Consider the following 25312-nt stretch of genomic DNA (forward strand, 5'->3'; position numbering starts at 1 on the left):
AGGGACCGTTCCTAAGAAGATCCCTCACTGCAATGATGTCCTCAGGGAACGGAGCAAGAGGGTTGATGAAGGGACGATCATTCGGCAACCTCCGGATCAGTGGAATGCAACTCTCTTCAACGGACGCAGCGTCTATACGAACGAAGAAAAAGAACTTCTTCCACGAGTTGAAGTTCGAAATGAACTTCTTAACCACTGACATAAATTTTCGAGGGACCAACCTATGCTTATCCGTATCTGTGACAAGTTGAAGCCTCAAAAGCGCGTCGTAATGATCGACGGAAAGGGAAAGGCCATGCTCGTGGCTTAGGATCAGGATCCCAATAAGATGCTGAATGGCAAGGGGAGTCAGCTGGCTTATCGCAACTTCGAAACGGTCCAACACTCGGACGAGAATTTCGGGTATTGGGAACCATAGGCGACAATGCACTACGAACGCCTCGTAGCAAGTGAAGTAACCCTCTGGGGGGCTGTTAGCACATTCCCCACGGCGAGGAACCCGGAACTCCACAACATCCGGGATATGGTAGAACGATCGCATGATCGCAAGAAACTCGTCGGTACTCCTGCTTGCGCCCCCTTTCTCGACTCCACGATGGGTCAGGACCGGGAACGACTTCTCCTTGGGAGGGGTCAACGAGCCATAATGAGCAATCCACCATGCCTCGTTTTCGGCGGGATGTACCGAGTGAGGCACGAACTCCATCTTCGGAACAATGAGCTCTTCGTAAGCACTCGCAGATGAAGACCCTTTTTTCGCAATCTTTTTCTTGCTTGACATCTTTAAACTTCTTCTAAGAAAATAGATGAAAAGGGTGGAGAGAAAGAAAGGATATTTTTTTTAAGAAAGATCTTAGAGAAAGACAAGAAAGTGAAAAAATTATGAAACAAGTTACCTCCCTTCTTATAAGCATGAGGATTTACTATTCAAGCTCGGACTTTCGGATATTAATTCCATCCATCACGCCTAACTTGCCAAACATGCCTAACCGCACGCTAGGATCCTACGATGCATGATCCTAACGGGCTGGGGGGCTAACTGTTGGGGTCAAAAACGGTTATGACGGAATTACCACCCAAAAATCCTCGGAGATCGTATTTCCGAAAGAGATAGTAAAAAGGAAGATGTAACTTTCGTAAAATATAACCAATAACGAAGTTTTGTTACGAAGAAGTATCCTTCAAGATTCAAACCAAACTAACCACGATCGACCGTTGCGTAACTACCACGCATACACGCTCTCCGGTCGCTGCGTAGCAACCAAGTCCGAGCCAAAGCTCGGTCGCTACGTAGCGACCGAGCACTCGTCCCGCTCAGTCGCTACGTAGCGACCGAGCGCTCATCCCGCTCGGTCGCTACGTAGCGACCGAACGCTCGTCCCGCTCGGTCGCTACGTAGCGACCGAGCGCTCGTTCCGCTTGGTCGCTACGTAGCGACCGAGCTCGAGCCGAAGCTCGGTCGCTACGTAGCGAGCGAGCGAACGTCCGGCTCGGTCGCTACGTAGTGACCGAGCTCGTCCCGCTCGGTCGCTACGTAGCAACCGAGCTCGGCCAAGCTCGGTCGCTACATAGCGACCGAGCGATCGTCCCGCTCGGTCACTACGTAGCGACCGAGCTCGAGCCAAAGCTCGGTCGCTACGTAGCGACCGAGCTCAGCCAAGCTTGGTCGCTACGTAGCGACCGAGCGATCGTCCCGCTCGGTCGCTACGTAGCGACCAAGCTCAAGCCAAAGCTCGGTCGCTACGTAGCGACCGAGCGCTCGTCCTGCTCGGTCGCTACGTAGCGACCGAGCTCGAGCCAAAGCTCGGTCGCTACGTAGCGACCGAGCTCAGCCAAGCTTGGTCGCTACGTAGCGACCGAGCGATCGTCCCGCTCGGTCGCTACGTAGCGACCAAGCTCAAGCCAAAGCTCGGTCGCTACGTAGCGACCGAGCGCTCGTCCCGCTCGGTCGCTACGTAGGGACCGAGCTCGAGCCAAAGCTCGGTCCCTACGTAGCGACCGAGCTCGAGCCAAAGCTCGGTCCCTACGTAGCGACTGAGCTCAAGCCAAAGCTTGGTCGCTACGTAGCGACCGAGCGATCGTCCCGCTCGGTCGCTACGTAGCGACCGAGCTCAAGCCAAAGCTCGGTCGCTACGTAGCGACCGAGCGCTCGTCCTGCTCGGTCGCTACGTAGCGACCAAGCGATCGTCCCGCTCGGTCGCTACGTAGCGATCGTCCCGCTCGGTCGCTACGTAGCGACCGAGCTCAAGCCAAAGCTCGGTCGCTACGCAGCGACCGAGCGCTCGTCCCGCTCGGTCGCTACGTAGCGACCGAGCGATCGTCCCGCTCGGTCGCTACGTAGCGATCGTCCCGCTCGGTCGCTACGTAGCGACCGAGCTCAAGCCAAAGCTCGGTCGCTGTGTAGCGATTGAACCTTTCCGAACATCGATACGACATCAATCCATGCATTCTCGTCAAACCTTCGAATGCTATCTCCCGAAGACCGTAGTAAGCTCAATCCATGTTTTCCGCTATTCAAATTCATCGATCAAACTTCGCGGATTAGAAACCGCGGAAAGTTCGTTCTTTATCAAAAACAATTCGTAGTAAACGTGTCGAGTCGGAAGACGGCCCAAAGGGATCTAAAGCACGACTCGAGGCCCATCCTACGATTTCTTAACCAAAAGCCCGTAAATCGCAGCACGGTTTACGCTTGGTCCACAAGGAAGGATAAATGTCAAATTTCCACGGATAAATACGGAAGTTTTGAAGATAATTGGAAGATCGGGAAAAATGGAATATCTCCATTTTTATGCTATGACGGCTTAAGGGCAGAAGAGTAAAAGAGTAAACCGACCTTGGAGCTAGTTTATAAGGAGTCCTAGGCGAGGAACATGGGGAGAGAACTTTTCAGAGAAAACTTAGCACTTAGAGCAATTTAGGCAATCTTCCGTTTTTTGTTTTTTCGAGCTGCGACTCAATTAGGTTTAGCCGTCTTAGTGTTGCTAGAACTAGGAATCTCGCCGACAGCTCTCGAGCTCAGGCTTATACCTTGTTGTAAACGCTCATACGCAGATTCGGAATAAGATCTACTTTGCTCTCTTTTTCAATTTCTTATTCTTATCGTTGTTATTTTCGTGTTCTGATTGCTTGACGTGTGGTAATTAGCAGATATCCGGGTCCTCTGGGAAATTAGGGTTTTCCTAGTTTCCTTATTTAAACGGAAATCGACAGTGTGAATTTCGGTTCCCACAGATGTGGTGAGCCAGAGGAAACTGTTACTCATGCAATCTTTGAATGCCCTCCAGCATTACAAGCATGGGCCTTATCATCTACACCATCGAGCTCTCAAACCTTTCCGGTACCAAGTGTTTACGCTAATATGGATTATTTGTTCTGGAGGAAGAATAATATAATGGAGCCAGAAGATGATAGGGACCCTTATCCTTAGATAATTTGGTACATTTGGAAAGCCAGAAATGATAAGTTGTTTAGAGGCATCGATAGAGACCCATTGGAGCTCGTTAGGTATGCAGAAAGTGAGTGTCAAGCTTGGCATAATGCGAGGGAAACTATACCTGCTCCCATACTGGGACAGCCCGAAGTGGAAGAGCAAGCCGCAAGCTTGGGTGAGATATGTATGGTGGATGGCTCGTGGACCTCCACAGCTCAGTTTAGTGGAATGGGATGGGTCTGGAAGGATAGCACGGGAAAAATTCAACTTATGGGTTCCAGGAATCTAACGCGGCGCGAAACACCTTTACATTCAGAGTTGGAAGCGCTAAGATGGGCAATGGAGTGCATGATACAACATTCGACCTGCCAGAGATTTGGGACGGATTGCAAGGACCTGATCACAATGATGCAAGAACCACAAGCATGGCCCAACTTTGCAACGGAGCTGGAAATCATTCAAACCCTTCGGTTGTGTTTTTCGGAATTCAAGATCACCTACTTACCAAGGACGCAAAATGAGATTGCAGATTCACTAGCTAGGAATGCACGTTCTTTCCATAGATCTTTATGTTTTGTTGGTTGTTCTATTCCGGTCTGGCTTCCCAGACCACTTCAAGTTTGAGTAATAGAATAGCCGTTTGCTGTAAAAAAAAAATAAAAATAAAAATAAAATTCATATAATCCTCTTATCGTTTTATGATTCTTTGTCTGGCTAGTTTTCGCAAACGAAGAACATGATTCTGCTATGGCACGGATTCTGCTATGGCACGAGTCACGCCTTACTAACTGGGCCAGCATTTTTAACCAAAGGTGATGTGATGTAATTACGTGTAAATAGTTTGAGCTTTGTATAATGTAACACTAAGTGATTAACTAATTAATATTAGAAGAACTGGTCTATATAACAATCATCAGGTCTTCAAATTGCTCCTCCCAAAACTCCTCATCGAAGTTTTTGTGGGAGGGTTGTTAAAGGGTGAGGTTTTGTGTTCGAGGAACGCCAAGCGCACCAACAACCTAATTATGGAGTCAGAGACGGTGCCCTGTAAGGCTGTGAGCCTGGGGTCCTAGTGAGTGTGGGACGGGTTGTCACAGTTATATGTTTGAAAAAGGTTTTTACTTTGCGGACATGTTCTCCAAAAGCAAAGGCTATTCCTTTTATGAAAACTCCGTTTGCAAAGACGGTGTTCTACTCTTGTGCGAGATCCATTTATTTGATATCTGCGTAACTCTTAACTTATTTTCAGTAATTTAATTCCAATTGCTTTAAAAGCTCATTGTAATATATACATATAGGTAGCTTTAGGTGAAATGGTTGAACTTCAAAGAGCAGATCACTTTTATGCTAATACTAGTGGTATTCCGGCGCTACGTGCTGGGTTCGTATGTTTTGTCTCTAATGAGTTCAAAATAGTTTTTTTGATCCATTTGATATTGGTTAGTGATAGTAGTGTATTACTTTATTTTATAGTTGATTAGGTTAAATAGGAATATCATAAGTGGTTTTCATAGATTAGTGCAATATAAATAGAATAAATAGCCGATAGTTGCACCGGAATAAAAATAGTTGAATGTAAAACATAAAGTAAAGTCGATGAAAAAATGTTGAGTGATGCATGAGATATGTTTAAATCATTTATTGTTTGAATAAGTTGTTCCTACTTGTAAATAACTAATGGATAGTCAATTGATTGGCAACAATATGGTTTGACTATTGGCGTCTGTTCCCACTTTATGTTCTTTTTTTGTCTTGGAAACAGTTACGGCAGTTGTTTCTAATTGTTCTCACTGGTTCAAATAAAGCACTGTTGATTCTTCACGCCGTTCTGATCGGAGTTTCCTTGGGATTCCCCGTTAGTCAAAATGCTCTTCATCTTCTTAAACATGATTTTCCCCACCAAATGCTGCCATATGTTCTTGAGCTCCTCAATTCGAACTGATTTAAGGATATCGTTGCAGGAACCATGCTTGGCTCCTTCCATCACATACTTTGGATGTCTATGTGCAGATAACACTGCAAAAAAACAATTAAAAAGATAACAACTTTATAAAAAAAGATCAAAACATTCTCTCTAAGAAACATGAAAAGAATTAAACAGGAACATACGAATGATAGGTTAGTCCATTTCAAGACCAAGAAGCTCAAGCAGCTCGAAACCATCCATGTCTGGCATGTCAACATCGCTGATCCCAAGATTAAACTTGTTCTTGTTATCCCTCAACAACTCCAATGCGATCTGTGCCTTCTCTGTTGTTGTAACTGCACAAATAATTACCCAAAACTCTTCTTTATACAGATTACAGGGCAAGAGACTCATTCATATTAAGATGTTTTAGGTAGAACACACTTATAAATAAAATTATTTTTTATCTAAAAAATATTATTAAAACTATAAATTAAAAACTATTCAACCAATTACAAAATAGATTTATTAAATTTGATTGGTTACACAGATTTTGATAAAGTTAAAACTACTTAAAAATATGAAAACATCTTACATATTAGAACATAAAATTTCTTCTAAACATCTTACATTTCGGAACGAAAGAAGTACAAAGTAAAAGTAAGCAAGAACCAATGATTTTTTGTGATAGAGAAATTAAATCTGTAATAATAATTACCGAAAGACTGTTCTTTTTAAAACAAAGCAAGAACCAATAAGGTCAGTGGCACATGTGAAGCATATAAAAGCATGAAACATTGGATTTTTATAGGATGGAAATCTATAACTTAGTATGAAGAATCAAATTAAATCTTATTGATTCTTGAATCTCATGTTGTAAGAACATTATAAGTCTACAGAAGAAACGATTTGATGGTGAAAACAGCCAAATCCAAAAGCTAAATCAAAGTCTGGAAAATAATTTCTCAACAAATTGCAGGAAAAATCTATAGTGAAAACATGATGAAAGAGAGAGAGAGAGAGAGAGAGAGAGAGAGAGAGAGAGAGAGAGAGAGAGAGAGAGAGAGAGAGAGAGAGAGAGAGAGAGAGAGAGAGAGAGAGAGAGAGAGAGAGAGAGAGGCTTTCTTTTGGAAATCAACTTGTCGATATCTTAACTAAGCCACTTCACCCGGGTCTTTTTCTCTCCATGTTGCAGAGGCTTTCTTTATCAAGTCTTTTTTCTTCCGGTTCTGAAGCCAAAGACTTAAGGGGGGGGGGGTGTATTAGGATGGTTTAGTATATTGGTTAATTAAATTAGTTATGATTTAGACTGGTTAAGTTTTCTTTTGCTTAACCGGTTATAGATATAAAAGAACAGATTGTACAGTTGAGTTCTTTGAGCTGAATAACAAACTTTTCACCATTCTTATTCTTTGATTCCTCTCCCGCATTTCATCTTTCTCTTTCACTTCTTTTATTTCATCTTCAGCTCCAACCTTAAGCACAAGGTTTGATATGGTATTAGAGCACATACACGAATCTTCCGCTTCGATATGAGCTTTCCGGTATCTATGTTTTCGCGATTCCTGAATCTTTTGTATAACACGATTAGGGATTTCATTTTCCAGCTCGTCTTCTGTTACTTGGTGCTTCTTTTCTTGGGCTTTCATATCTGAAGTTTGATTTCTGAAGCTCGTTTGAGAATCAATTGATTCTTTCACTGGATTGTGGTTATGGCGTCTTTACCGTCGGAGCGATCATCAGTCGATCAGTACGATAATCTTTTCTTTCTTCATCATAACAATCATGCTGGACTTGTTCTTGTTTCGGATCGATTGAATACTGCATCGGAGTTTCATTCTTGGCGTCGATCGATTCGAATGGCGTTGAATGTCCGCAATAAACTCGGCTTCATCGATGGTACGGTTCCTCAACCTGCTTCTACGCACCGTGATTATGGTGCTTGGTCTCGCTGCAATGATATGGTGGCTACTTGGTTGATGAATTCTGTTTCCAAGAAGATTGGGCAGAGTTTGCTTTTCATAAACACTGCTGAAGGTATATGAACCAATCTCTTAGCTAGGTTTAAGCAAGATGATGCGCCTAGAGTCTTTGATATAGAGCAGAGAGTGAGTAAGATTGAGCAGGGTACAATGGATGTTTCAACTTATTATACTGAACTTGTGACGCTTTGGGAGGAACACAAGAATTACGTTGAACTTCCGGTTTGTACATGCGGTAAATGTGAGTGTGATGCTGCAGTTCTTTGGGAGAAGCTACATGAACGAAGTCGAGTCACCAAGTTTCTCATGGGACTTACAAAGTCTTATGAACAGACTCGTCGCCATATATTGATGCTGAAGCCTATTCCAACAATTGAGGAGGCATTCAATATTGTGGCACAAGATGAAAGACAACGTTTTATGAGACCAATGGCTCGGATTGACAATGTGGCATTTCAGAACACATCTCCAGTGCTGGCTCCTGAAGATACTCCTTATGCTGCAGCTTATAACACTACTCGTCAAGGTCAGAAACCAGTATGTACACATTGTGGGAAGATTGGTCACACGGTTCAGAAGTGTTTTAAATTGCATGGATATCCACCGGGCTATAAGACACATGGTTCTTTTAAGAATCAGACGCAGTCAAAGAATGCTCCTGTTCAACACCAAAAACAACAGATGCAGTTGACACCGGTGCATACAGCTAATGTGATTGCCAATGCTTACTCTAATGCAGGAGCCTCTGTATATTCGTCTGAACCGCTTCCTTATGTTACTACTGGTGGGACTAATGTGACATTGCAGAACTTCACACCACAACAAATTCAACATCTCATTGCTCAGTTCAATTCTCAAGTTCGGGTTTCAGAGAATCAAGTTCTTTCCTCATCGACTTTTCCAAAGGCAACAATTACAGATTATGGTATTATGGCTTCTACATCTACCTCTGGTAATATACAATTACATCAACCTTACCTTCTTTTCTACCTAGTGATGCTTGGATAATAAATAGTGGAGCTTCTAGTCATGTATGTTCGGACGTAGCTATGTTCACTGCTTTAACACCTGTTTCTAGTGTTTCAGTATCACTTCTGAATGGTACTAGGGTTCCTATCACACACACTGGTACAATACACATTAGTGATTCATTGATTTTATACAATGTCCTTATTGTTCCTGATTTTCAATTCAATTTGATTAGTGTGAGTTGTTTGGTTAATACTTTACGTTGTGCTGCTCATTTCTTTCCTCATGGTTGTTTCATTCAGGAACTTTCTCGGGGCTTGATGATTGGGAAGGGTAATTTGCATCACAATCTTTACATATTAGATACTACATCATCTCCACTCATCTCACGTTTATCATCATCATCTGTTGCTGCTTCCTTCTGTGTTTCTGTATTAGTTGACGAACATGTTTGGCATCAACGCTTAGGATATCCTTCATCAAAATCGTATTGCAGAAAATTACATCTCATCTACCATCTTTCAAGCCGTCTACATTGTCTAGTTCACATTCTTATGTTTGTCCATTGGCGAAACAGAAACGTTTAGCTTTTACTTCTAATAACAATTTGTCTACACATCCATTTGATCTTGTTCATTTGGATATGTGGGGTCCTTTTTAAGTTGAGTCTGTCGAGGGTTTCAAGTATTTTTTAACATTGGTTGATGATTGTACTTGGGTTACTTGGATTTACATGTTAAAGAATAAAAGTGATGTTTCAATTGTGTTTCCTGCATTTCTTAATCTTGTTTCTACACAATTTAATACCAAAGTTCAAGCCATTCGATCAGACAATGCTCCTGAACTTGCTTTTCCTGATATAATGGCACAAACGGGTGTGTTTCATTACTTTTCATGTCCTTATACTCCACAACAAAACTCGGTTGTTGAAAGAAAACATCAACACTTGCTTAATGTTGCTCGTTCTTTGCTTTTTCAGTCCAATGTGCCTTTTCCTTATTGGAGTGATTGTGTGCTTACTGCAGCTTTCTTGATAAATCGTCTGCCTTCTCAATTACTTGGCAATGTGTCTCCTTTGGAACATTTACAAGGTAAATGTCCTGACTATTCTCAGTTAAAGAGTTTTGGGTGTCTTTGTTATGCTTCTACGTTAGTGAAAGATAGAAATAAGTTTTCACCTAGAGCATCACCGTGTGTATTACTTGGTTATCCAATGGGTTTTAAAGGATATAAACTTTTAGACTTAGAATCTCATTCGATTTTCATTTCGTGTAATGTTATTTTCCATGAGAATGATTTTCTTTTTTAAACCACACATCTCTTATCTAATTCAGTGGATATGTTTCCAAATTCAATTTTGCCTATGCCAACTCCATTACACTTTGTTGATTCTTTGCCTTTACCTGATCTGCATCCTGACTGTAGTGTTCCTTCTCATTCTTCACATGATCATACACACACTAGTACTACAAATACATCAGATCATACTGAGACACAGACAATAGATGATACTGCAGTGAACATAGATAGGCCTAAACTTACTGCTAGAGCTCCTTCTAATCTGTCTGAGTATCATTGTTCTTTGGTTCCATTCATTACATCTTCTATACCATCCAAATCCACTGATCCTATTCCTATTTTTCCTACTCCCTATCCCATTTCCTCTGTTATCTCTTATGAGAGTTTAAGTCCATCTTATCGTTCATATGCTCTTTCTTATTCTTTGGAAAGAGAACCCAAAACCTTCAAGCAAGCTATGACTTCTGATATTTGGACTCAGTCGGTGAATGTGGAACCTTCAAGCAAGCTATGACTTCTGACATTGATCTTTGCTTGAATGCGTTTGCTGACGCTGATTGGGCGGCTTGCAAGGATACACGGCGTTCTGTTACCACTACAAGAAAACAACGGTATTCTGACGGACATTCCGACGGAAAATAAAATCCTCGGAATATCCCGAGGAATTTCCGAGGATATTCCGAGGAAACCCAAAATTTGGTTTCCTCGAAATTTCCTCGGAATATACCGACAGAATTCCGAGGAAATAACAATCCGTCGGAATATTCTTATGAAATACCGAGGAAATATGTGTTCCTCGGAAAAAACCGATGAATTCCGAGGAAATATTATAGCCGTTGGAGAGCCGTTGGGGAATTTTACAAAATTCCGAGGAAATTCCGACGATGATGACTCGGAAACAGACTACAATTGATTTTTTTTTTTAAAGAAATACCAAGAAAATTCTGAGGAACACTTGATATACTCGATCGATCAATGTGTTTTTGAACATATATCCATCGATCGATCCGTTTATAAAAAAACGTTCGAGATTTTGTTCATTCGATCTATTGGATATCCACATCGATCGATCGGATAATCTAATCGATCGATCACATTGTTACGCTTTGGTCCATCTTAGTGATCGATCGATCCATTTTGGGATCGATCGATCACTTTGTTACCCCAAACCCTGTTTCCTCGGAAAAGCCTCGGAATATTCCGAGGAAATTCCGAGGAACATTTGATATACTCGATCGATCGATGCGTTTTTGAACATATATCCATCGATCGATCCGTTTATAAAAAAAATGATGTTTTGATATACAGGAAGAAAAGGGTTTCCTCGGAATTTCCTCGGAATATTCCGAGGAAATTCCGAGGAAATAAGGTTTTTAAACCGAAAACAACGTTTTGCGGTTTGAATAACACCTCTATAACCCTTATTAAGTGTTTTACGTTCATTATGAAGTCAAAAATTTGTTCCTTACCCTATAATAAACACTTTTCCGATTGTATGAACGAAATCCCACAACATAAGAGAAACACTTATACACTTTAATGAACGGTAAAGGGAATACTTTCAATTCGTTTTGAAATTTGTTATTTCATGGTTTATGCTCATCTATACAAAGAATCCTCAATGGCATGCATTACAATTGTATAAGAAATGAAATACGGCAAAACAAATTGATGTTTTGAAACCCCAAACACTAGTTCCTCGGTATTTCCTCGGAATATTCCGAGGAAATAGGGTTTTTAAACCGAAAACAACGTTTTGCGGTTTGAATAACACCTATATAACCCTTATTAAGTGTCTTACGTTCATTATGAAGTCAAAAATTTGTTCCTTACCCTATAATAAACACTTTTCCGATTGTATGAACGAAATCCCACAACATAAGAGAAACACTTATACACTTTAATGAACGGTAAAGGGAATACTTTCAATTCGTTTTGAAATTTGTTATTTCATGGTATATGCTTATCTATACAAATAATCCTCAATGGTATGCATTACAATTGTATAAGAAATGAAATACGGCAAAAAAAATTGATGTTTTGAAACCCCAAACACTAGTTCCTCGGTATTTCCTCGGAATATTCCGAGGAAATTCCGGCGGATATTTTACTATCCGTCGGAATTTCCTCGGAATATTTTCATTTTACCGGGCAAATATTTCGCGAAAATTGAAATTAGAATTCCGACGGATAGCATCCGTCGGACCCTAGGTTTTATAACCACGAACCGCTTCTTCTTCCCCATTTCTCTCTTCTTCCTCTGCGCGACTCCTCTCTCCTCTCCGGCGATTTCCCCCTGAATTCCGACGATATCTCCGGCGATCTCCCCCTTCTCTTACACAAATCATGTAAGGACCCTATCCCACTCTCTTAGGTTCTATTTGTTAGGTTTTTTGTGTAGTTTTGATAGATTTTTGTTAGGGTGATTGGTTAGGATTGTGATTTGGTTGTATAATAGGTTTAGAATTGTAATTTGGTTGAATAATTTGTTTTGTTGAATTGATTTAGAATTTTTTTATTTTTTTTTATTTTTTTTTGTATTTATAAAATCGATTTTTGTATATAAAATCGATTTTTGTATTTTACAAAACGATTTTTGTATATAAATTCGATTTTTTGGATTTTACAAAATGTTTTTTGTATATAAATTAGATTTTTTGGATTTTACAAAACATTTTTAATATCTATAAAACTTTTTTTGTGATTAAAAATTATTATTTCGGATTTTTTTTAAAAAATATATATATATATATTTATATTATATAAATTTTTTATTTATTAAAACTATTTTTTGTTTATTAGAACTATTTTTATATATTTATTAAACATTTTTAATATCTATAAATCTTTTTAGAATGATTAAAAACTATTATTTGGGATTTTTTTATAAAAAAAAAATAATTTATATATTTCTATATTTATTAAATATATTTTTTTAATTTACAGGTCTCATGATGATCAGACCCGGCCTCGACAGCGTCGTGGTCGTGGTGGTACGGGGTCAAACATGGTAAGGATGATCGCATATCTTTGTTGGAGACCCAGATGGTGGCTCAACAGGCGGGCTATGAGGCACAGAGGAGGGCTGAACCAACAAATGATGGAGATGATGTACCCGAACGAGGTGTTCCCAGACGTGCCAGACCCGTAGTTTTTTTTTTTTTCCAAAAACTCGGAATGTTTTATTTTTATATGTGAAACTTTGAATATTAATTAATATGATTTCAATTTTAATTTTAATTTTATATTTTCGAATTTAAATTTCAAAAATTTTATTTTTTAAAAAAATTAATATTTTTTACATTCCGAGGAAATGAAATACCGAGGAAATTCCGAGGAACACTTGATATACTCGATCGATCGATGCGTTTTTGGACATATAACCATCGATCGATCCGTTTATACCGAGGGACATGTTCCTCGGAATATTCCGAACGTTTTTTTATAAACGGATCGATCGATGGATATATGTCCAAAAACGCATCGATCGACGAAGTTCCGAGGAAATATCTCGACGACGTTCTCCCTCGGTATATTCTGAGGAGCTTTCCGACGAACTAGTGGTCCTCGGAATGTCCTCGGAAATTTGTTTCCTCGGAATTCCGTCGGAAAATTCCGAGGGATTTCCGAGGAAAGAAGAAATTCCGAGGAGTTATTTCCGAGGACTTGTTTCGTCGGTATGTCGTCGGAATAACGTTATTCCGACGACATACCGACGATTTTTTCCCTCAGTATGTCGCTGTTTTCTTGTAGTGTACAGGATTTTGTGTGTATCTTGGTACTTCGTTGATCTCATGGAAGTCTAAGAAGCAAGCTGTTGTGAGTCGGAGTAGTACAGAAGCTGAGTATCGAAGTCTTGCTCTAGCTACAAGTGAACTCATTTGGTTACAGCAACTTCTCAAAGACTTTCACATCACCATGACGTCTACTCCGAAACTCTTTTGTGATACCAAGTCCGCTGTTCATATTGCTACAAATCCAGTCTTTCACGAGCGCACTAAGCACATAGAGATTGACTGTCATACAGTCCGGGATCAGATCAAAGCTGGCTATCTTATTGCGCTTCATGTTTCTTCTGGAAATTAACTAAGCCACTTCACCTGGGTTTTTTTCTCTCCATGTTGCAGAGACTTTCTTTATCAAGTCTTTTTCTTCCGGTTCTGAAGCCAAAGACTTGAGGGGGGTGTATTAGGATGGTTTAGTATATTGGTTAATTAAATTAGTTAAGTTTTAAACAGGTTAAGTTTCCTTTTGCTTAACCGGTTATAGATATAAAAGAACAGATTGTACAGTTGAGTTCTTTGAGCTGAATAACAAACTTTTCACCATTCTTCTTCTTCGATTCCTCTCTCGTATTTCATCTTTCTCTTTCACTTCTTCTATTTCATCTTCAGCTCCAACCTTAAGCTCAAGGTTTGATAAGAGAGAGAGAGAGAGAGAGAGAGAGAGAGAGAGAGAGAGAGAGAGAGAGAGAGAGAGAGAGAGAGAGAGAGGAGACCGTGGTAGTGGTAGTGGTGAAGTAAAGTCTCGAGAATACGGAGACAAGTTTGGTCATCGTCAACGGCAAGAACTTTCATCTTTACTGGCTGGAAACTGGTCCAGAGCTTCAAAATCTTGTTCAGTGTCATATTCACAGATTTTTTTTTGACAGAAACAAAACAAAAGTACGGAATTTTTTTTGCTCATTCGTGTTACTCAAATTGTTTAAAAATATATATAACATGGGTTCCTTGCTGGGGACGTAAAATGTAAAAAAGAGCCACAACTTCTTTAAAAAAAAAAAAGAAAGACAGAGCTCTACTGAGACTTATTCATCTTGAAGAAATTTTATAAAAAACATGATAGTTGAGTAGATCCGGGTGTCCAGAACATTTACTTGCAGTTTACTCAGTGCGTGCCTTCTTTTCATGTCGACATCTTGGGGCTCCTCAGATACCTCTGTTACTTCAGAGATATCACTCACTTATGTGCTGCTCATAGGAACACCACTCTTTCCACTTGCCGAGAGGAAACAGGTCCAGCTCCTGGCAGGACATAATCAGGTTTCTCATCACCACCCTACCAAGGAGTTATTGTAAACATCATGAAACCATGTAAAATGGATGAAGAGCGTTGTATTAAGTGATAGAACTTACCTAGACAACAAAATTAGGAAAGGGGTGGTCGCTGGTGAGGATAAAAAATCCGGGAGATGGTGGAAAATTGGTGCTTTTGTGTGAAGTTAAACTGAGAAAGGTTAAACTGAGAAAGCTTGAGTTGAAGATTAGAGGTGTAGATAATACTTGCAGTTATGGTAGATAAACGAAATTCTAGAAAAGTTAAAGATTAGAGGTATGAATAATGGTGAACGTAACATACCTGAAAAATATGTGTTTGTGTTAGCCAACAACATCAGTTGGTCGTCATTGTGAGACCTGAATACTTCCATCGGTATGATGTTTATGCTCTGTGCCAATTTTTGTAATTTTTCTCGGTCTGTGAAACGAATTGACATCAGCAAATCGAAAGCTTGGGTTACATAAAAAAAACAAATGGATGTTCATCTGTCCTCTCACAGATTCTGTATATGTACTCCATGAGATAGCTTGAAAACAAAGTTAAAATGCATTGAAGAGCATGTACTGGACGTCGTTGATTGAATGACATTATTGCATTATTGAATACGTTTCTGAAACCATAGATGATGTGAGTAGTGTAAACGTAACGGTGGATGCTTCGGATAAAACTATCCCAACAAATTAATGACCAAAGCACATCCAAACAAATAGCTGCAAATAAAACTTCGAACCCAATAATAGTTAAAACAATGAAGCAAACCTGTGAAGAGCATTTTTAGATGGTTCAGACCATCTCCAACGGTGGGTTAAAGGAGGGGCTCTTAAAGAAAAAATGGGAAAAATTAAATCAAAAATGGTATTAATGGACAGAACCGGTGTTTTAATAAGAGAGTTTAGAAGTGGTTAAAACCCCTTACGTGGCAGCAGGGTATTGGTTTGATCATTTTACACGAAAGGGAAAAAAACTCGTCTCTTCTCTCTCGTAGTCGGTTCGTCTCTCTCATCTTCGAAATCTCCGCTCTCTGTCTTCGTCGTCGATTGTGTCGAAATCTCCGAGGGAGATGATGTTTCATCCGTTTCGTCGTCGCCGATTATGTCTCTGTCTTGTTGGATTTTGTCCAAATCCCTTCGTCCGATCTCTCTCTTCGTCGTCGATTCTCTGGAAATCTCCAACGAAGATGATGTTTGATTCGTTTATTTCTTCGGCGATGTTCTCCTCCAGATCCGTGCATGCAAGCACCGTGAAGGTTCTGTTTCTTTTATATTTTTCTTCCCGTGAATTGAATTTGTTTAAACTCTGTCAAAAATTTTGTGTCGATGATGAGATTTGACTGTGTTTATCTCCTCTCTTTGTCTCTCTTATTACATCGATTTGCTTCGATCTTAATATTTGTATGTTCTTGTCCAGTTTACAAACCTCGTTGTAATTGAAAGAGCCGCGAGAGAAAGAGAGGTATGTATTTTTCCATGTCTCTGATTCACTATCTCGTTGATCCAATTAGTTTATTGAGTTTATGGGTTTTGTAGAAACTACATTGAGAGAGGAAGAACATAGGAGCTATGCCTCTGATACAGAAGCTTCGTTAAAGACATTCTAGCTACATTGGTTAGTCTTTTTCCTTTACTCTAATTTGGTTTCAGATAGAGATATAGCTATGGGGCGTTTGTGTTCAATGGTAGCTATTGTGTTCAATGGTAGAGATAAAGCTTCTCACATGAACTTAATCTAATTTAACAATCTTTTTAATTCTTCTTCAATTCGTATGATGATCTACTTAATCTTTGAAGGGAGTAGATATATAAATGGAGCAGCAAGAAACGGATCAAACTTCATCAAAGTGGATCAAACATCATCAAAGCATCTCTGTTTCATTTTCTTCTCTCAGAGGTTAGTAGACAATCCTTTTAATGCGTGTTAGACATAGATTAGATTGGAATTAAATGGACTTTAGTAACATGTACTTGCTAGTTGCGAGAAGGCTTTACAATAAATTTCTTGGTCGCTTTGATGAGTTTAGGTAGATTCATTGACTTTGTTGGTTGTTTTAGTTTTAGGTAGATATATTGAATGCCATTAACACATAACACCTACTAAACTCTCCTTAAATTTGGTTTTAAAACCGAGCAACTCTCTCTTTCTCATTTCATATCACCTTCTCCTTTGATATTTCCTTTCATAAAATAGAACAAGCTCTCCTTCTCCTTTTTTTAATTCCTTCTCCTGTGCTATGGATCCATTTAGTCATCCTTGTAGCTTTCAAAACCTCTTAAACAGTCAACAACCCAACACCTCCTTCTCTGTTGTCAGTCGTGAACCTTCAATAGAACTCTCTGCCTCCGATGCGTCTGTATTTGGTACACAATCGCCTGAAGATGCAAACAAAGATGCAACCTTTGTGTCTGACCGTAAAGAAAGACGGAAATGGTCACCAATTGAAGATGTTGTGCTTATAAGTGCTTGGCTTAACACGTCGAAAGATTCGGTGACAGGAAATGAGCAAAAAGCAATTGTGTTTTGGAAACGGATTACGGCTTATTTTGCATCAAGTCCTAAGCTTGCGGGTTTGCCAAAGAGAGAGCCAAGTCACTGTAAACAAAGGTGGGGGGAGATTAATGAGGGTGTATGTAAGTTTGTTGGCTGTTATGATGCGGCAATGAAACAGAAATCTAGTGGGCAGAGTGAGAATGATGTCTTGATAGTGGCTCATGAAATCTTCTTCAATGAATACAAGGTAAAATTTACACTCGAGCATGCATGGTTGGAGCTTCGCCATGATCAGAAGTGGTGTGGAGCTTCTTCAACTAGAGATAAGGTTAGCTCGAAAAGAATAAATTTAGATGATAGCTCGGCACAGTCATCAACGTTTGTGGCAGGAGAGGATAAAGCTATGGCTCGTCCTGTTGGTGTGAAAGCAGCAAATGCGAAAGGTAGAAGCAAGGCAACGGCTTTTGGAGAAGAAGTGAAGCCGCTAGTGGAGTTTCAGAGCATGTGGGAGATAAGGCAAAAGGACTTTGCCTTGAAGGAGCAGCTTAACAAGCAAAAATTGCTTGACAGCTTGATTGCCAAGACAGAGCCACTTAGTGAGCTTGAAATCGCCTTGAAAAATAAACTAATAACTGACATGTTGTCAAGTTAGAATGGCTAGTTTGGTTTGTGCTTAATGTCGAGTTGTTTGTTTGGCTTCTCGGGTCTTTATGCTTAATGTCGAGTCTAGTTTGGTTTGTGCTTAATGTCGAGTTGTTTGTTTGGCTTCTCGGGTCTTTATGCTTGTTCTTATCTTGGTCTCTTTGTTTTCTTTGTTGTCTTTGTTTCGGTTACGTTTAATGTAATGCTTAATGTAATTCTTAATGCTTAATGCTTAATGTCTTAATGTAATGCTTAATGCTTAATGTCTTGTTGCTGTTATGTGTTTCTCCTGTTGGTCTGTGGTGGTCTGATGTATCCTTTGTCTCTTTGTTTTTATTGCAGGTGGTCTGGTATGTCTTTCTCGTGATGGCCAACATGTGACAGAAGAAGACAGTATTTACAATGTAATAACTTGTTGTATTTTTTTGTTCAAGCTTTATGAGTTGTATCTCGTGTGTTGACAGTAACCTTGTGACATAAAAAGATAATATGTATCAGGTTTTATGTTTTATAGCTTGTGACATAAGAAGACAATATGTTTCATGTTTTATAGGTTCTTTATAAATTGTACCAACACGAGAGATAGCAACACTAAGCAATATCTTCTTTCTTATCAACCTCCAAATAAACAACAACAACAACTCGAGAGAGAGAGAGCAAGAGTTTCTTTCTTATTTTCCACAATCTCACATTGTTGCTTCTTTCTTATCAATCATACTTGTTTCTTATTTTTCTCCAAATAATCAAATCTTTCTTAACACTTTCTAAATGGCATCTTCTTCTTCTAATAATTTCGAGGAAATAGATGAAAAATTCGATCAAATTTTTGATCAACAATTCGAAAATCTCCTCATTCATATTGAAGATCGTCAAGAAGCATCAAGGTCAAAAAAGAAACGAGCCTACATTGAGAGACAACGAGAACAAGGACACATGCAGTTATGGAACTATTATTTTAGTGAAGATGCAACATATCCTTCTCACATGTTTCGACGCCGTTTTCGAATGAATAAGCCCTTGTTCATGCGTATTGTTGATCGAATCTCTGCTGAAATCCCATACTTTCAACAAAGAAGAGATGCTACTGGAAGGTTCGGTCACTCTGCGTTACAAAAGGCAACGGCATCAATTCGTATGATGGCATATGGTTGCCCAGCTGATGCGGTAGACGAATACCTCCGACTTGGTGAGACCACCGCACTTTTATGCTTGGAACATTTTGTTCAAGGAATCATAAATTTATTTGGAGATGAGTATCTAAGAAGACCCACGCCAGAAGATCTTCAACAACTACTCGATATTGGAGAGATACACGGATTTCCTGGGATGATAGAAAGCATTGATTATATGCATTGGGAGTGGAAGAATTATCCGACCGCATGGAAAGGTAAATATACACGTGGATCAGGAAAGCCAACCATTGTTTTAGAGGCTGTAACTTCACAAGATCTCTGGATATGGCATGCGTTTTTCGGACCTCCAGGTACATTAAACGATATCAATATTCTTGATCGATCACCGGTTTTTGATGATATATTACAAGGTCGAGCTCCAAAAGTTAATTACATTGTCAACGGACACGAGTACCATTTGGCTTACTATCTCACATATGGTATTTATCCAAAATAGGCTACTTTTGTCCAATCTATTCCACTTCCGCAAGGTCTGAAAGCATCCTTATTCGTTACACATCAAGAAGCTGTACGTAAAGATGTCGAGCGTTCTTTTGGGGTCTTGCAAGCTCGATTTGCCATAGTCAAAAATCCAGCTCTTTTGTGGGATAAAATAAAAATTGGAAATATAATGAGAGCATGTATCATTCTACATAATATGATCGTAGAAGACGAACGAGATGGGTACATTCAGTTTGATGTTTCAGTTTTCGCACAACCGGAATCAAACCAAAGTTCACAAGTGGATTTCACGTATTCTACAGATATGCCTTCAAATCTCGGCAATATGATGCGCATTCGGAATCGAGTTCGTGATAAAACAATACATCAACAATTGAAAGCTGATTTGGTTGAGAATATATAGCAAAAATTTGGAACAAATCAAGATTTCAACTAATCGGCTTTTTCTCGTTTATGATTTGTATTTGTATTTTTAATATGCTTTTATGTCATTTTTATTAAAAAAAATTGTATGCTTTTATTTTAAATCATTCTACTTAAAAAAATAAAAAAAAAATATTTAAGAACCCATACGAGGTTCTCCCATTGGAAGAGGAAAAAAATATTTGCACTAACAAAGGTTCTTAACTTCTCAAATCACCTTATTAACTACTAATTTAATCATAAGAGTCCATTGGAAGTTCTAATGGATGGACTTGCTCTAATGAGAAGTTGACAACTGTCACAAAATGATATTATCTTCTTGATGATGTGGCATGAAAAGAGAGATAACTCTCCTTTATTATTATAGACTAGGATCGGTCCGGACTACGCCGCTCTCCTTTATTATTATAGACTAGGATCGGTCCGGACTACGCCGGGGTTTTTGTTTAAATTTTAGTTTTGTATTATATATTTTATATGTTAATTTTGATATATAAATATTATAATCTATTATAAAAATATAAGTATTTAGACAATTATAAACAAGCAGGATTCAATTATTTTATATATTTTTATTTTCTTTATATTTTGTTCAATTTTGTTTCTCAAACTATTATTTTTGGAAATTTGTTTTGATCATCTATTAGCTTTTAGTTGTTGTTTTGCGTTAATACCTTGTTAATTTCACTTAACTGAAAATTATTTATTTAAAGAAAAAAAACCAATGGGATTCACTTCTTTGATATATAGTTTTTAATATTGGTTTGATAAAACATTTAAAATCAACTCAGCGATTCCGATATTTTTTGTTATTACGAATTTTCTCATGTTAATTATCTCTTTGAATTTTTTGAACAAAAAAAGCAGTGAGTAATTTTGTTATACGGCATTAGCTTCACGATTCTAATCAAATCACTGAAATTATAGATTACACACTTTATTACGAAAGAAACGGATGCATGGATAAAAATTAAGTGAATAACAAAGTTGATCTTATACGGCAATATATTGATCTCAACCATAGCACTGACACATTGAGATGCCATAGTTTCTTCTTTACCACTTTGTGTCATCCTTTTAAATCCCTGAACACAAAAAAAAACATCAACTTACAATAAGCTACATGAGCTGCAACGAAGCGCAAATAACACCATTAATTATTCCACTGAATCAAACTTAGAATTGACTCATCAAATACCAATAGAAAACTCAACTCTTTGTTTGAATCTATTGAAGAAAGTCAGAATCTTTTGGCAAAAGACGAACCTGTTATCAAGCTGGTCACCTATATCAAATTCAAGAGGAAAAAAAAAAGATTCTTTGACTACCCCTAGCTTGAGTGGAATCTAAACGAAGCTGACAAAGATGTGATCATCAATAAACTTTGAGAACGATACGTAGCTGCAAAATTCAGTGAAAGGCCAATATAGTGCTTTACTTTTCTGTGACTCGTTGATATTGTCCTAGAAAATGAACAGCAATCGAAGGGGAAGCATAAAGGAGATTATCAAAGGGAGAAGAATTAAAAAAAAACAATAAAAGAACAAACTGAAACAAAATCAACCACCAAAATCGAAATCTAAATCATCTCCCATAACGAAGCTTTTGAATTAAAAAAATTGATAATCAATACATGAATAAATTTAACAGAATCCACAAACAAAATCAAAAACGAAATCATCTCCCATAAACTAAAGCTTTTGAAAAAGTTTGATCATTATGAGTTTCAAAACCAATATATCAAGCGAAAAGAACTTATAAAATTCAGAGGATAAATTTAAACATGATGAGGTTCACCGGAAATTTTAATATCAGTGAACTTTGAGAACAATTTAGTATATGAAAGATGAGTAGTAGGAAGAAGAATAGATCGTGACTTACAGCGGAGTAATACCGAGATATTTATACCCAGAAATTACAGATCCCGCCGACGCGAAACACGCATTGAAGAACTCTTAGTGGGCGACTGTATTAATGGAATTAAACACATAGAATCCATAACACAATCCGTTTCGAGAAATCGAGGAAATTGATCGTTACCGTCGCCGCAGAACAAAGTGACACGAAGAACAAACATGTTTTTGACATTTACGGATTAGGGTTAGCGTGAAGAATGTGTGGCCGGGCCGACAGCAATTAAGCCCAACAGCATACACAAACACAATACGATCAAAAGCCTATGCGATAACAACATTTAATGAAACAGAGCGTTTTGCTCGGATGGACAGGTGTCGACTCCACAGCCTCCGAATTGATGACCTGGAATCCGACGTGGACGCACAGGAGTGAAGCAAACATGTTTATATATATATATATTGTTTCTTTGCCCTAGCTATACGTTTGTATTAATTTTTTTCGTTTATGCACAAACACTTGCAACAACAAAAAAAAACAATGCTCATATTAAGTCGAAGTTCGATATATCTATATGACATTTGAGACATTGTTATAAAATACTTTGGGATCTTTTTTATAATATTAATGCAGTACAGAGGGAATGGGAAGAAGATCACCGAACCCGAAAGAAGCTCGAACTCTGGAGGATAGTGTTGTTGTTCCACTTGGATGTCCCGTGGATCAGATGGATTATAAGGTTTTCTTTTGTTTGTTTTCATAATTATAATTCAGGTTTTGTTTTTACCTTTGCGCCAATAAAATCGTTTCATTTTGCTTACAGAGTCAATTATGGCACAACGAGTACATTCTTTATGATCTGGGACAGATTAGGATGCGTTATCTCGTCCATGTCAGAACACAACCTGGAAACTAAAAATCTCCTATCATCATCTTCTTCTCTTTTTTTTTTATCATATGATTATTCATTTACAGGAAAGACTACTATTATTAAGCAAAAAGAAAAAAAAAAGTATACTATTAATTAAAGTCAAATTGTTTTTTGGTGGTCATCATTTATAGGACAGCCATGATTATAGCTACGTATTAAAAGTTTAAAAATTAATAATGAAATTTCCTTTTATATTAGAGAATTGGTATTCCATCCGTTCCTAAATATACGACGTTTTAAGTAAAATACGGTTATTAAGAAAATTTATTTTTATCTAAAATGTATTATTAAAATTATAAATTAAAAACAATTCAATCAATTATAAAATAGAAATATTAAATTTGATTGGTTACACAGTTTTTGATAAAATTAAAGTTACCTAAAAATATAAAAATATTTTGTATATTGCAACATAAAAATTCTTCTAAACATCTTATATTTAGGAATGGGTTTAGTTGGATAAAGCTTTTTGTATAATGTCAGAATCGAAGCATGCAAATGCGCATTCTATAACCCCCTCCCAGAGTTTATTATGTTTACGTAGTTAATTAGCCTATTAAAGATAAGGAAACCGAATATAAAAATACATTTGAATAGTTAGTTTCAATTTTTTTACCAATAATATACAATCAATAGGTCTAAACAATAAATATTATTATATACTACATGCTAACCCTGAGCTAAAACTTATGTTTACGTGCCAAACTTTATACATAAATTTACAAAGATAAATATTTTGTAGTGTATTGGTTTAAATACAATTAAAAATTCATGCTTTATTCGGTCAAATATACTGGACCGGATTTGATTATTCAAATATAAAAAAATAGTTTTACCATATATATATACAAATATTACACACGAAATTAAATAGTATTATGAAAAAAAAATTTAGAGGTCTAAGTTATGAGTTATGCACAGCCTATTTATTCCGGAAAAGGAAAAAGAAAATGTCAACGGTCAAACCGTAAGAAGGTAAGGCCCCATGTCCATGTGCACTAATCGTTTTGTGTTCGTTTTCAAATCTTTGGAGAAGGATCGACATATATCAGCCGCCGATCACGTCCAAAATTATATTTTTGGCCACTTTGATTTTGGTTTTGATTCCCATTTTCTGTTCTCTAAGAAAATTGATTAACTTATAATCCGTTGTATTTTGGATTTCCATAACTATCTTGGAGTTCAGTATATTATATATCAATTTATTAATTTTTATTCCAAATTGAAAGATACGAAAAATCTGAAATTTTGATGATTTTCAAATCCGACTTCTTATAAAATATTTACTAGTTATCCCTGATTCCCTCTATACATATTATTTTATTAGACAGTAGAATGATGTCTTTACGACTTATATAAGTTATAAATGTTAAACAACTTATAAATGGAGTTCGGATACCCGTTCAGATCAGGTATTTCAGATTTTCGGGTATTTCGGCATAAGGGTATAGAAACGTTCGGGTATTTCTATAATTGGGATCGGATTCAGATATTTTTAGTTTGAATTCGGTTATTTCGGGTCGGGTTCAGATATTGAGATTTTGAAAGAAAAAAATTAAATTTTTCAGGTTTATTCTATTTAAAAGTATAGATTTTACTTAACTAATTTATTTTAATTTTTTAAAAGATTGAATGATTGATAGATTTAGAGATAACATTTCAAAAATAAATAAACATTAAATTGGCTATTGTTTTGAAATTTTGAATGTAACTTTTGTTAATACATGAAACAAAAAACTTGACATGTATTTTAGTTGAGTAACAAAACATTTTCTCCGTAATTATATGTATATTATATGATCTTAAAGTATGTGTAACACCAATATAATATTTTAAATAAAATGAGAGATGTAAACAAAAAATATAAGAGTAAATATACAAATGTTCGTTTATCTTCGGATATTCATTCGGTTCGGATATTATCCGTTCGGGTTCGGATATCCAATGTCTCCTAAATCAATATCCGTTTGGATATTTTGCTATTTTGGTTCAAATTTCGGTTCGAGTTTTTTGCGTCGGGTTCAGATACGGGTTCGGGTATCAGGTAAAATGTCCACCCCTAAATGTACATATCGCCCACTTGACTATATTGTTCGCAAATCTTGTAATAATACAGCCAAATTGATATTGACCAGATATTTTATTTTGAGTTTGTGCTCTTTTTGAAGTCGTGGTCGTATACACAGTTTTACTAGTTGATGTATTAACTCCTCACCAACCAATCTCGTTCTGACTTTCAAAATTTAATGTTTCTTTTAATTTTAGTTTTCAGAAAGAATTACAAAATTTAACATGAGAAGATAGTAAAATTTCATTAAATCAAACTATTAGTTAATTTAATTACAATTTATGTTCACTGAACTAAATATGGTTAGTCATTTAAAAAGAAAATAAAGATACTATTATTTTGTCAACATCCTCAAATTTTATTTAGATAAGTTGGAGCTTAATCACAAATTAAAAGACAACCAATCATATTTTATATAAATTCTGATATTTATTTTAGCGATAAGTTTTGAGAGATTGATTTCTTTTATATCATTTTATGTATTTTTCATTTTTCGGTGTTCATAATTCAATGGTTTTTTATTTTATGTTTTTGCTTTACAAAATATATATAATGTTTTAAAATTCTCTGGAGACAAGCTCTAAAAACTGCAATATATTCTCCATATTATTTATATATTGTAAAGATTT

At 37.4% G+C, this 25312-nt stretch overlaps 1 protein-coding gene across 1 annotated transcript; it reads left to right on the plus strand.

The window, feature by feature from the left end:
- Positions 1–16066: 16066 nt before the first annotated feature.
- LOC106349778 (glutathione S-transferase T3-like) lies at positions 16067–21612 on the plus strand. The gene has a single exon (XM_048761674.1). It carries the CDS (start codon positions 16875–16877, stop codon positions 17781–17783), a length of 909 nt encoding a protein of 302 aa, XP_048617631.1. The 5' UTR covers positions 16067–16874; the 3' UTR covers positions 17784–21612.
- Positions 21613–25312: the final 3700 nt, after the last annotated feature.

This window comes from Brassica napus, chromosome C6 (assembly GCF_020379485.1).
Source record: "Brassica napus cultivar Da-Ae chromosome C6, Da-Ae, whole genome shotgun sequence".
NCBI classification, from domain to species: Eukaryota; Viridiplantae; Streptophyta; class Magnoliopsida; order Brassicales; family Brassicaceae; genus Brassica; species Brassica napus.